Source organism: Sceloporus occidentalis, unplaced genomic scaffold (genome assembly GCF_023333645.1).
Source record: "Sceloporus occidentalis isolate IW3139 unplaced genomic scaffold, rSceOcc1.0.p SCAF_1, whole genome shotgun sequence".
NCBI lineage: Eukaryota > Metazoa > Chordata > Lepidosauria > Squamata > Phrynosomatidae > Sceloporus > Sceloporus occidentalis.
Window position 1 is genome coordinate 34,011,817 of NW_028316981.1, and position 14,458 is coordinate 34,026,274.

At 40.0% G+C, this 14,458-nt stretch overlaps 1 protein-coding gene across 1 annotated transcript in view; it reads right to left on the reverse strand.

Annotated features, from left to right (window-relative positions):
* LOC149321300 (leucine-rich repeats and immunoglobulin-like domains protein 1) overlaps positions 1 to 14,458 on the reverse strand; it is a 167,297-nt gene that overhangs the window by 81,683 nt on the left and 71,156 nt on the right. The window contains exon 3 of the mRNA XM_089519179.1: positions 8,775 to 8,849. Within this exon, the coding sequence (XP_089375305.1) occupies positions 8,775 to 8,849 (75 nt within the window). The remainder of the gene's footprint in view (positions 1 to 8,774; positions 8,850 to 14,458) is intronic.

A 14,458-nucleotide genomic window follows, 5' to 3' on the forward strand; every position in this document is an offset into this window, starting at 1 on the left:
TTTGTGTTAAAATCCCAATGTGGGCATCCCCACAGGAAGCCTTTTTCAAATATAGTAGTAAAAAAGATGAATGGATCTATTATAAAGACTTATTAGTTTTGCGGGATGGGAAATATCAGATTAAAACTCATGAAAGCCTTTTAAATCAAGGCCTTGATATTTCATGGTTCTTCTACAGACAGCTGCGGGAACGCTTCAGTATGGATCAGAAACAAGGGGGGATAGGCAATACCGACTCAAATCTGGAGGCAGAACTATTATCAGATAAGAGGGCACCAATATCAAGGCTGTATAAATGTATCTTGGCCCATCAAATGGAAGATGAGTTAATCAAAGATAATATGATTAAATGGGCGAGAAATTTTGATGTGGTGATCCCTCTAGATCAATGGGAATACTCCTGGAAAAAAAGAATTAGATATACTTGCAGTCAAAGCATTAGAGAAAGTTACTACAAAATCTTTTACCGTTGGTATTTAACTCCAGTAAAAATAAGTAAAATGTATAATTGTAGTAATAATTTATGTTGGAAATGTGGGAAAATTCAGGGAACTCTTTATCACATGTGGTGGACATGTGAGCATGCAGTTAACTTCTGGAAAATGATATATTTTGAAATTAAAAAACTTATAGATGTAAGACTTAAGTTTTCACCTGATGTATTCTTGTTGAACATAATAGACTTTGGCTTGGAAAAGAAATGGGGCAAAATAATTTTTTATATGTTGTCAGCAGCAAGAATAATATATGCACGTAATTGGAAATCCAAAATGACTCCTCGCAAAGAAGATTGGACCTATAAATTACTTGATATGATGGAAATGGATAAACTGTCAGAGGCTCTTCGTAATGAATCACAAAGCAAGAACAGAGAAGACTGGACCATTGTCATAAAATCTCTTCAAGAACAATGGGGAAGAAATGTAGTAGTGGGAGTAGGAATATTATAGATGATATATGCCCTCTCTATTGTATATTTTGTATCTGTTACTATTGGCTTAATGACTTAGGAAACTTAATGAAGGGATAAATGCTATGTAGATCCCAAGGCCATCTATTTTTAAGGCAGAGCCCCTACCGGCGAAGCAGCCAGAGACCATGGCTAGGTAGGATAAGAAGAAGGGGATAAATATGTACATAATAATGACTTTGAATTATTGTTGGGCCATATTAAGCAAGGATGAATTTATGTATAAATAAGCAGAAAAGAACTGAAGGTTAGGAAGTACTAAAGACAAGGTTTGTATGGTGTAAACTGTTGAATATTATAAGCATTGGTTATAAATAGCTTTCTTTATTTGTTTTTAAATGTTGAAACTTCAATAAATATTAATTTAAAAAAAAAAAAACTGCCCAGATTGCACAGCCTGCAGGAAACAATAAGACAAGATGTCCCAGCATGGAAAGTGTTTACCAGGACTAAAGTTGAGAGCAGCAGCTAATAATGTGAGGGCAGAGAGTTAGGTCACAACGTAGACAACTGCACCTTGATGCAATTATCTTATTAGCTTTTCTCTTTTAATAATAGTGTTTGCTTTCACCTCTCTATTGATTTCATTTCAGAAAAAATACCTTAGCACAGTAAACAAACAAATGTATAAACCCACAACTGATAAAGCAACAGTTAAGCATAGTAAGAGAATCACCACATCACAATATGAAAACGAATGAGGCCTGATCTCATCAACAATACTTGAGTGATTTTATTTTGTTTACATGTACAGGCTTCTGCAACTGATCACAAGAATAGGGAGCATACACAAACACAGCAATCTGTTCCACATCATGTTGTATGGACAATCTACACCTTGCCCTACTATGTGAACCTGCCTTCAGGCTCTATAGACATATTTCTATGTTGGTAACCACTCCAACACAACATTTGAGGGGCTGAACAGCAGTTCCTCCATCCATGCATGAGAATAACTGCATTGTTACAGAAGGCTCATACACTTTATTAGACTGCTAAAGGCACACAGAAAGTGCCTTTAGCAGCCTAAACAAAAGCACTTTGATCTGTAAGAGCTTGAGAATGCACTATGAATGGCAAGAACATTTTTTTTAAAAAGGTGGTGGTGGCAGCGGCAACACTGCTGTAAAAATATGCATTCTTCAGGGCCAGAGTTGATAATGAGTGTCTTTCTTCCAAATGGAAAAAGAAAATGTCACAGAGAACAATCGATCTGCTCTTGATAAAAATTGTTAAGACTTCTAAATTCTATATGTATTCTATAAATATTCTATATGTTTCTTGAAATAAATTAAATAAACAGTTCAATTCCTTTCCATCAGTGGTAGCCTTTTCCATAGCTCTCTTGCTGCACCTGAGGCCAATTTCTTACGCCATTAAAGTGCTTTCTTCAATTAAAATTTCTTGTGGTGGTATGGCAGAGCAGCGAAAAAACTTGACTTTCATGGTATACTCTTCAAGGACATTTTTTATACAAGCTGTTCAATGCATTATATACTCCAACTTCCAAAGGGGGGCAAGGTGTACGTCTGAGCTTAAAGCTGGGCAGGCTCTCACCTTCCATGTAAAAAGACATCTCAAGTTAGTGTACTAGTGTATATGGCACAAGGGTCTAGCTGTCTGTAATAGGACTTACGCCAAAATGTCATGGGCAGGGCCATTTAGGGTCTGCTTTTAAAACTTCTGAAGTAGTATTAACCTCCAGAAATGAACAGCCAGTCCTTGCTGAATTACAAATCCACAGTGTTACTGTGGTTCCACAGGAAAAACAATAAAAAATGAAGCCATGTCCTTCAAGCAAACCCAGCTGACACGGATCATGCTGTACCATCCATGGCATATTTCAGTATGTTCTTTGCCTGCTTGAGCACCTCCATCTGAAATGCCACCAGCTGCTTCTCTCTTCAAAGTGATCACAGAAGGCAGCAATGATTCCCCTGCCACACACAGAATGAACCAGTATGTTGCCATTATAAGATACTATTTAACTATGCCTAGTCTTTTAAAAAATATTTTATTAATTTTTTCTACATACTAAAATACATAATACTACATGTCTCTTATTTGTACATATTTACATCAATGTTACTTCCTTTTGTCTTTATCTATTTCGTATACTACACATCAGATTAATGTTACTTTCTTTTCCCAAATTCACATTTAAATGTACTTTACAAGTATATTACTGGTAAATATAAACCCTTTTTGCCTCCTTTTCCATCTTAATATAACCCTATCGATTTTTTTTCCAATTCCATTTTTTTTACATCTTTAAGTGGATTTAGTTTTAGTTTAAGGAGTTCTTGAAAATAATACTAGCATGTGTCCCTTTTTCTTCACTCAAATAATTTATCCATGGTTTCCAATCCTGTTCGAATTTCTTTATTGATCTTTTATTTATGTAGCAAGCCAATGTGTCCATTTCCATGCAATCATAGACTTTTAAAACCCATGAGTCCAAATCTGGTATTTGTTCTTGTTTCCACATTGTAGCTAATAAAAGTCTCACTGCACAAACCATATAAATTATTAATTTTCCATATCTTTTTTCTAGATCTTTATCTTCAGTCATATTAAGTAGAAACATTTTTTGATCTTTATTTATGTTTATTTTAAGGATTTTTTGTATCACTTGATGTATTTTTGTCCAATACTGGTTCACTCTCTTGCATTTCCACCAGCAATGCATCCATATACCAACTTCAGTATTGCATTTCCAACAATTATTTTTACAGTTATGAGATATCCCGGCTATCATGTCTGGGGTTAAGTGCCATCTAAATTGCATTTTTATCAGGTTTTCTTGTACCTCATAATTCTTAGAATATTTCATTCTTTTTGTCCAACTCTTTTCCCATTGAGTAAGCTGAATATTTTGACCTAAATCTTGTGCCTATTTATTCATGCAACTTTTAATCGTTTCTTGTTCCAGTTCTTGTTTTAGTAATAGCTGGTAGATTTTTGAAATTTTTCGACTTAGTTCTTGTCTTATAATTTTCTCAAATTCTGTTTCTCCTTTTTCAATTCTCAATAGTTTCATATCTTGACTAAATCTTTGTTTTATTCTTCTATACAAAAACCAGTTACAATTATATCCTTCTACATGCAATTCTTCTTCTGTTTTAAACATTCTTTGACTGTTAACAATTTTGGTTATATCCTCATAAGTTAACCATTTTTCACACAACAGTTTCTCATTTTTGAAAAGGGCAACTATGGCCTGATCCAGACAGGCCAAAATAAAGCTGCTTCGAGTCACTTTGGAGGTATGCTGTTTAAATGATACATGTCCAGAAGCCGCACCAAAGCCATGCTCCAGTCCTATATCTCTCCTCCATTCCATAGGTTGGTAGTTCCTAAATATTGGTCCTCCAGATATTTTAGATTTCAGCTACCAGAATTTCTGACTATTGGTCAAACTGGCTGGGACCTCTGGGAGATGAAGTCCAGAACACCTGGAGAACCAAAGTTTGAGAACCATCGCCATAGCTGTTCTATTACATTTGTCTATAGAGACAGTCAAGAATTTCAAAATGGGGGTCTTCTTCCAGTTCTTCACATGAACAATGATATATCTTTGTGGTATCCTACAGCATCTTCATCATTCTTGACAGCTTCTTCTGACTCAGCCCCCTGAGGGAGGAGAGGCTCAAGCTGTCCTTTTATTCTTATTATATTCTTTTAAATGCTTTCATATTGTTTTAAATTGTTTAAAATTATGTTTTAATAGGACAGCTCCTTTAATTGTTTGTTTTTTTAAAAAATCTATAATTAGGTTTTTAGTTGTACTTTGTTTTTAAATCTATGCTGTAAACTACAGTAGCTTGGATCCATGTGAGGGAAAAGGTGAAATATCAGTTCTGGGGCACCTTTAATTTGTTATCTCTGGAAGCAATCTTGGGGCTCACCTTGGGAGAAAGGTAGCATATACATGAAGTAAATAATCAAATATAAATAATTAAATATCTCCCTATCAAGTAAAAAAAAATACAGTATGTTGGACAAGAACAAGAGAAATCCAAGTTCAAGTCCCCCCATATGGAAGCATCACAGATTAGGGACCGAGCACTTTATTAGCATATAGAAGATCCCAGGTTCAACCACTAGTATCTTTAGGTCAGGCTGGGAAATGTGCCCAAACAAACGGCACATTATGGCATACAAGCAACATAGGCAGTACTGAGCTAGGTGGACCAATAGCCCAACAGGCCAAAGGGCAGCTCTTTGTGTTCCACAGCCATGAAACTCACTGGATGACTACGGGCCAATCACTCCTTCTTGTTCATTCCTACTCACAGAGCTGGTACGAGGATAAAATGTGGGAGCAATTATATCAGACTGGACATTTTACAAAAAGGGCAAGCTACAAAGTAACATAAACCAAGAAAGTAAAACAGAAAAGGAAAAGGGCATTTGCTTACTTTACTGGCATGGAAAGGATCACACACTACTTATTAATGAGGTTGGCCTGTCTGCAGACACTAACTGTATCTATAATATAAAGTTATGGCAGATTTATACCACTTTAACTGGCATGGCCCTGTCCTACAGAATCCAGGGATCTACAGTTTGGGGATGTACTTATTTGAACATGTTTGTAGTTTGGACAGAGATAATCTAGCCACAATGGTCTATACACTGGTAACCCCCCAGACCTGACTTTTGGAATGTGCTCAACATGGGGTTGCCCTTGAAGAAGACTCAGAAGCTGAAGCTAATGCAAAATGCAATGGTTTAACTGTTGACTGAAATATCATATAGACAGTATGTAATGCCAGTGTTAAAAGAACTGCATTGGCTTAAAATATGTTTCTGGTCTCAATTCAAATGTGCTCGTTATGACATTTAAAGCCCTAAACAGCTTGGGACCATAATACTTAAGGGAGCATCCAAAGATTAAGATCTGCTAGGGAGGCCTCCACTGTGTCCCATCAGTGAGGTCAGCACACTGTCAGGACATGAGAGAGGGTCTTCACAGCTGTGGTACCCCAACTGTGGAAAGCTCTGCCTCATTGGGTCTCATTAATCCAATCCACAGACAGTAATTTATAGTTTTAAAAACTTTTTAAAAATTTAAATTGGTTTTTAACTCATTATACTGTTTAATACCCATACGTTTCAAGCTTATTTCAACTATCTTACTGTTTTAGTCTGTTTAAATACTATTGTAAGCTGCCCTGAGATCTCTTGATATATGGTGAGGTAGAAGAATATCAGCGCATTTGAAATGTGGTGCTGGAGAAGAGTGCTGAGAATATTGTGGGAAGACAAAAAGACAAACAAATGCGTCCTTGAATTGATCAAGTTTGAAATCTCCCTGGAAGCCAAGATGATGAAACTGAGGCTGTTGTACTTTGCCCACATCATGAGAAGGCATGACTCATTGGAAAAGACATTAATGCTGGAAAAGATGTAGGTTAGTAGAAAGAAAGGAAGGCTGCATGCCAGACGGCTAAACTAAAGGGCTAAACAGACCGGCGATAAACACCGGCATCGGGGAAGAGTGGGGACATGGCAGCCGCCTGGCCCAACTCCACCTCGATGCTGGCATCATGCCATTTCTTTGGCACAGCACTTAAACACACTGAGCCAAAGAAACCTTGAAAACCCACACCTTTTTGCTAGCGCTAATTCATTCATTTTAGTGCCAGCAAAGCACTGGACCGGGGCCGCAGAAATGGTTACCCTTCCCTGCCCTCCCCAGACATGGCTCCCATTAGTGTTCTTGATATTTAAAATAACTATTTGGTGACTGGGGTGACCTGAAACATTGTCTTTTTTACCTATAAGAAGGAGAATCTTGCCAACAAAATTCTAACCCCCTGGGGATCACACCCAGCATCATGATTTTGGCAGCAGCTGACCAGATAATTCTCCCACTGTGCAACTGCAACACATACTAATTCTGAGGGATCTGCCCCGCACTCTCAGAACAACAGGGAAATATTTACTTGAATACCCCAGAGTGAGACTGTCAACAACTCACCAGAGAGCCTACACGGCAATAGCTCCAACTTATTGGAATGCACTGGAAGCCTTTAAAAAGGCACTGAAAACCCATCTTTTTCAGTCAGCATATCCTCCCAACTCTATATAGAGATATTACACCCCGATAAGACCAGTTTGCCTAACCAAAACTGATAGTGTGACTGTTGATATATTGCTTTTAAGGGTTTTTAATCTGTATGAAATTTTGATATATTGTATTGTATTTTATTGTAATATGTTATAATTTGATATGTAAGCTGCTTTGATCTGGAGGAAAGGTGGTATATAAATAAAAGTTTTATTTATTATTAATTTATATTGCTTTGCAAACCAGAAGTATCCTAAAGATACCAAATAATCCTATTTCCTTTACCAAGGAAAGTGAGGCCAAACACCATCTCAGACACTCATCTTGTATATTGTATTCCATCTGAACTCTTACACCTCTGCCATTTTTTGTCTAGCAACTTCCCCTGTATTTCCTTCTTGAAACCAGAAACCAGATTTAACTGACGTAATCACCATATTACTGACTAAAAAGCTAGTATACAGTGAGTTCCCCGCTTTCAGCAAAAGGAAAAACTGTTAATATTGGCGGGTTACAAACCGCCATTAAAGTACGGACTCAGTCCGTACTAGGGTTAGGAAGGTGCGGTGCTTCCGCACCCCCTAACCCTAGTACGGACTGAGTCCGTACAAAATGGCGGCTCACCTTCCACAAGGGGGCCACCATGACGTCACGACCGCGCCGCCTCTACATGGGGCGGCGCGGACGTGACGTCGTCGGTTCGCACCAGGGCGCCCTTTCTGCAGACCAGGAAGGAGCTCCGTTTCGGAGCTCCTTCCTGGTTTGCGGCGGCGCTTTGCTTCGCTGGGCGCAGCCTTCAGACGGCTGCGCCCAGCTAAGCAATGGAGAAAGGGGCCAAGCGGCCCCTTTCTCCTTCTCCCCGCCGCCGTCCTTGGGGCTTGAAGCCCCAGGGACACCCCTTTTCAGGCTGCGGGGAAGCGGCGTTTTGCTGCTTCCCCGCAGCCTGAAAAGCGGCAGATTGGGGCCTCAGCGGCTGCCGTTCTAGCAGCTGAGGCCCCGATACACTGGGGAAAGGGGCGGGTGCAGCCCGCCCCAAATGGGCGGTCTATAACCCGCCATTGTATTTTTTTTTTAGTTGAGAGAGCACTTTTCTAGTAACCTCTAGATCCTCCAGCACAACTGCTGAACATCGAATGACTCTGGGGGACCTAGAGATTCCTAGAGAAAACATAGTAATCAAATACACAAATCATCAAGTTGGCAAAAAAGAAACCAGCAAATCTGGAGGGCCAGCTGTATTTCAATCCTGAAAAATCTCTGAGCCAGTTTCTAAGAAACTGACTTGAAAGTACAATTGGCCCTTCTAATAAGCAGATTTTTTATACATGGATTCAAGCAACCACGGTTTGAAAATGTTCAAAAAAAAAAGGATAAATTTCAAATATCAAACCTTGATTTTCCATTTTTTATAAGGGACACCATTTTGCTATGTCATTATATTTAATGGGACTTGAGCATCCGTGGATTTTGTTATACACGGTGGATCTTGGAATCAAACCCCAGCGTATAACAAGGGTCTACTGTAAGAGTTCTTCAATTTAATTTGTCTCATCAATGAAAAATGTCAATTCTCTCGCTTCAGATCCTTTCCAGAAAATTCAAACTTTTCTAGAGGGACTGAATATATCAGTTGACTGCACCAAAGCCATGATATGTAACATACATAGAAACCACACAGATTCTTGAAAATAAAAATATATTGGGAAGAATGCTGAAACTGAGACTTACAGGTATAGGGAAGTTATGTAGCCAGAAGCTGCTCCCAGGGAAGGAATGGCTGTCAGTTCATTGTTATTCAGTCTCCTGGAAAAAGCAGAATGAAAAGAAAATCGCTTTAAAAATAATCAACTAAAAAAACCTAAAAACAAAACAGTACACTAATTTGGCAAGTCTCCCATTGTTGTTTTGCTGCAAGGATGAATTGTGTTATCTGTCATTAACAACCTGACTTACCTAGAAGTCTGATTATTTGGGGAAATATATTTGTACAGCATTTCCTGTACCTCTGCAACTTTCCAGCCAAGTTTCTGCCAAGAACACTTGTAACAGAAACCCAGCTGCACATTCCATGCCTACTTTAGTTATTGCTAACACATATTTATGGAACAGCAGCATAATTCCAGCTCACCATCAAGGGTGGCCAAAGTACAGACACACGACAAGCATTCAATTCCCAGAGACATCTGAGTGCAGCACCAAACCCAGTCTTATACATGCCACCCTTCCCCCCTGCTTTTCTTTTGGACACGTTTTAAAGTTGTTGGCACCTCATTGAGGGGCCATTCAGACTACCTTTTGTACCGAATTGTAACCTGGATTAAAAGTGGGAAGTTCCCATTGGCACCGGTTTAAACACATCAGAATTAGGGTCTTGCAACACCCGATCCAGGGCAAATTCCCCTTAGAGCAGTTTTTCCAAAAGTGGATTATTTCCTGTTTCTTTTAGGAAAACCCATTTCTTCTCTGCTGCCAGCAAATGTGAACTTGGCCCCGGTCATGATCAGGTCAAGTTCAGGAGAGGGATTTGGTCAGAGGGAGAGCAGTGGGCGGAACATGCCTCCCCTCTCGCACCGGTCGCTTTGCAAGCAGCATTTTTTTCTAATGTGTGTGTGTGTGTGTGTGTGTGTGAGAGAGAGAGAGAGAGAGAGAGACAGACTATGTGAATGCTTTGTGTTCCTTTCTAAATTTGGCAAACTGATACAAGTGAATGCTTTTGCTACAATGTGTGAGTGCTTTTGCTGCATATGCGTATGTAAGGAGAGATGGCATTCTGGGGTGGCAATCGGAAAGAGGATGCAGAGATGGCATTCTGAGGTGAGGTATTATTGTTATTATTGTGACAGATTATGTGCATGTTTTGGGCTGGAAGGGAAGAGAACAGGCTGGCATCCAGGAGGGGGGGGGGGCAAGAGATTCAGAGGTGGCATTGGGCTGGAAGCGAAGGGAAGGGAAGAAGCTGGCATCTGGGGGGGGGGGGAGGCAAGGGCTTTGGAGGTGGCATTGGGCTTGAAGGGAAGGGAAGGGAAGAGGTTCCAAAGAGGAGGAAAGGCTGGGCTGGAAGCAAAGGGGAAGCTAGAGACTGGCATTCAGAGGGAAGGCTGTGGAACCCCATGACTTTGGGGGAGTCACACTCTCTCAGCCTCAGGGGAATGGCAAATCTCCTCGGAACCAATCTTGCCAAGAAAACCCCAGGATGGGGTCGTTTTAGGGTTGCCATAATCTGTAAAGACCCAAATACACAACACACACACAAACACACACACCTGGAGATTTTTAAATTTGAAAAGTTAACAGAATATGTGAACTCTGCAACCAGTTTTGTTTTTTTTAAAAGGAGGGGGAAAGCACCCATTCAATTGGCCAATGGTTATAGGATATGTCACCTTTGACGAAAGCGGAAGTGAATTTGATTGACAACAAAGGAGGCTCCACTTTAAAGCGGTACTGCAAAAGTGAACTTCAGAGGGGCAAATTGCATTGATCAAGGTAAAGGGTAGTCAAAACTTCTACCTGGGGAGATTTGGTATGAGGGCAACCGGATATGCCCAGTTCTATCCATAGCAAATGGGCTAGTGAGAATGGGGCCTGAGGTGTTTAACTGCTGAGCAGGAACTGGTATAGACAAGTGACTGACAAGCATTGGGATCACTTAATAGATACCCATTTTAAAGCAAAAAATCCAGGTGCTATCTAATTTCCATCTGGAAAATGAGGTCTTGGGTTTGATTATTGTGCTAAGGATTGTATCCAAGGACTAAACTATCCTTTGGGCCAGTGAAAGAGCTGGTACAGTATAACCTTTACAAGTGTTATACTCTTCATAGTAAAAACAAAAACAAAACAGTAACACTGACACCAGGCTTTCTTGGGGAGGGATGGGGCCCAGGAGGACCATAGAAAGAAGAGGGATGTATGTATGAAGTGCTTCTGGTTGGGTGGGGGTACAGGGATGAGACTGTGCACTTGCTCTTTGTTTCAATATCAGAATAAAGTCTAGAGTTGGCAGGACTATGTACAGTATCTCTCTTACAGTGTCATGTATATATGCAACTTGATCCTAGACACTGGCTTCAGCATCCCAAGAATCAGAGCTTTCACATTTAAAGTACTCATCACTGGCTATATAATCCTCCTCACCCACTTTTTAGAAGCCCCATCAATATAAGAGAGACAGAAACACAAGCTTCAGTGGGCAGGATTTCAGCACTGGGCATGAAACCAGGCAAAGTGATGTATTCTGAAGACTGCAGTCGTAAGTCTTTGTAACACTTCCTGTTGAACACAGGACTTACTTCTGAGTAAACATGTGCAGGATTGCACAACATGTTTCTGCTCCCTTTTCCTGATTTTCTTTTAAAGAATTACATTTAATGAATTAACTATTGGGTAACAGGCTTTCTATGCCCTGCCCCAAACCAGCTGCTGCTCAGCTGTACAGCAGGCTGGAAGAGTTCAAAACGAGACTGGAAATATTCCAGGGCCCTGAGGGATGTGCTGCAGCATTTTAGGCTCCTGTGTAGCTCTGCAAAGCCATAGCTATCTATTGCCACTGCCATTTTGGAAATCTGGAAGTGATGGTGTGTCATACCTAGTCACATGGGGGGGGGGGGTTACTCAGAAGTACCCACCCACACCAGCTCCCAATTTAGCACCCTTCATCCCAGAATGGCACTGTTTTGCCAACATTCAGCATTCACTGTTTATTCAGCTGAAAGCCCTTTGGCTGAAAAATTGCAGGAGAGGGGGGTTACTGACCTACACTGGACCCTGCACATGGCAGCTCTCAGTCTGAACAATTCCTACCTGCATTCTTTAAGGATGACATCTTTCCCTTACCCACCACCTAATCTTCTCCCCCTTTTACGTCCTTTTTTCCTCCCCCTCTCCATGTTATTTCATCTGAGCATAGGAAAATTATTGCCTGGGGGATTCTGGATTACAACTTCCAGAATCCCCCAGGCAAGCTACAGTCCACAAGAGTAAGTCTGTTCCATCCCTTTCACACTAATGATTGCAGCCTGTTCCAACCTCCCAGCCACATACTGCTATTGTGTGCCTTCAAGTCGTTTCTGACTTATTGAGACCCTAAGACAAACCTATTATAGGGTTTTCTTGGCAAAGTTTGTTCGGAGTGGGTTTGCCAATGCCTTCCTCTGAGATTGAGAGAATGTGACTTGCCCATGGACAGTCATGCACCATGTATAAAATGGCTACAACAGAAGGCACTTCATTTCTGGGTACAATTCCACCTGTTCTTCATGCAATTAATTTATTTTATGTCTGCTGTATAAGTGAGAAAGGACTGTAGAATATATTAACTCCAATTCTCACGCTCATGTTCCACCACAGCACCACAGGAAATTTTGGTTTGGAGTTTTGAATGAGACCTCAGTTTTGTAAATCTGTATTTTAGCTTGTGTTTTTAAAGTAGAATGGTGATGTAATTGTGTTTTACCTTTTGTAAACAATAACATTTTTTTAAAAAGGACTGTAGGGGGATGATGGGATGATCAGAGTCATCTAGACAGCCTGAGAAGTAAGTCATTTTGTGCCTGACTAAACCATGTAGCAGCCATTTTATGTGATGCCCGCAACAGTTTTACAGAGTTATACTGTGTCCACAGCAATCAAAGGTTTGGGGTCTTTGAAGCTTAGGACAGTAAGTGGAATATCATAAGCCCAGCAGAGAGAAGGGACTCACAGCTTTTACAGTGTCAGCTTTTCTTTGTCCTGTCCCACAACTCTGAAGCTAAATCTTTTAGCAGCGCAGATTGATGGTCCACCAAACCCAGTACTAGGCCCTCAACCTGGAAGAAGATCTCTGGGATCTCGGGCAGAAGAAATCAGTAAGAGTTGAACCAGAAACTTTTGCTTCCAAAGTATGTGTTCTACCATTGAGCTATTGCCCACTCTCCAAGAAGGAAGAGGGAATAATTACAAGAAATGTTTGTTTGATTGATTGGTTGGTTGGTTGGTTGAATTTATATCCCACCTATTCCCCAAGATAGAATTCAATACAGTTTATGACAATTTTAAAATATTAAGCTAAAATATTAATTTACAGAAGTTTTAAAAAAGAATTAAGTAACAATGTTGTTTTTAAAAACTCACATGATTTGAAAACAGTTAAAAACATTTAGCATGTTTAAAACATAATAATAAATATGTTAGTATGCTTATTCTGAAAATTATACATAGTTGGCCCTCCATACCCATGGATTATTTATCCCTGGATTCAAAAAACCACAGCTTGAAAATATTCCCAAAAATATAATTTAAAAAACCCTAAACTTTACTTTGCCATTTTATATAAGGGCCACCAATTGTGTTGTGCCAATGTGTTTAATGGGATGAGTATCCACAGATTTTGGTATCCATGGAACCTGAAACAAAACCCCAGCACTGTACTGTACATGTCATAGAAGTCTCTCAATGTGGACCCCCCCCCCCCCCGCCGCCTTGGGTTTGTGTGTGTGCATTCAAGGCACAGAAGGTTCTTTACATACACAACTATATACTAGTGTATCTTTATCTTTGACCTCACTCAAGTCAAGAAACCAAGTGTTGCTGATTAGTGCCTGGCCTGACTCCAAGCTGTTGTCCTCTTAATGTTTTGGCCATGTTCCAAAAATGGCCACAACACTGTGGCAAGGGACTTAACAGCAGCCATTCTTACTGCTGTACTAACAGACTGTGTGACAGACATAGCCTGGACACACAATTTGCCGCTACAACCATTGCAGCAGCAGATACGGTACTGACTTAGAAAAATAAGCAGAAGCATCACTCCTAAGAAATGAAGGCTGACACAGAGCATGAAATTTTCGATATCTTTAGGTAAAGGAAAGAAGGAACTAAAGGATCAACAAACTGTAGGATATTCCTCTGGCATACCACAGGACAGAAAGAAGCCAGAGTTCCTGTTCAGATGGCACAATAAGTAAACCCTTCTGTGGTTTCTTCAGCTACAGTCGAACCTCCTTATCCATGGATTTTTTTTATCCATGGATTCAAGCATCCATGGTTTGAAAATATTTTTTTTTTAAAAAAAGGTAGAAATTCCAAACAGCAAACCTTGATTTTGTCATTTTATATAAAGGACACCATTTTGCTGTGCCATTGCATTTAATGGGACTTGAGCATCCACACATTTTGTTATCCACGGGGGTTCCTGGAACCAAACCCTAGCATATAACAAGGGCCCACTGTACCAGCTTGCTGCCTTGCTTACAATATCCCAGAACTTAAAGGAACCCTGGCATATTGTAACATCAAAACATATGTTACCAATATTTAATTTCCATTACTAAAAACCAGAACTGTGAAAAAGTCTGGATACAAACAAATCCAAACTAGAACCATTTTTTTAAAAAGTGCCCAGCAAGCATGCAGACATTTCAATAGGCAATTCT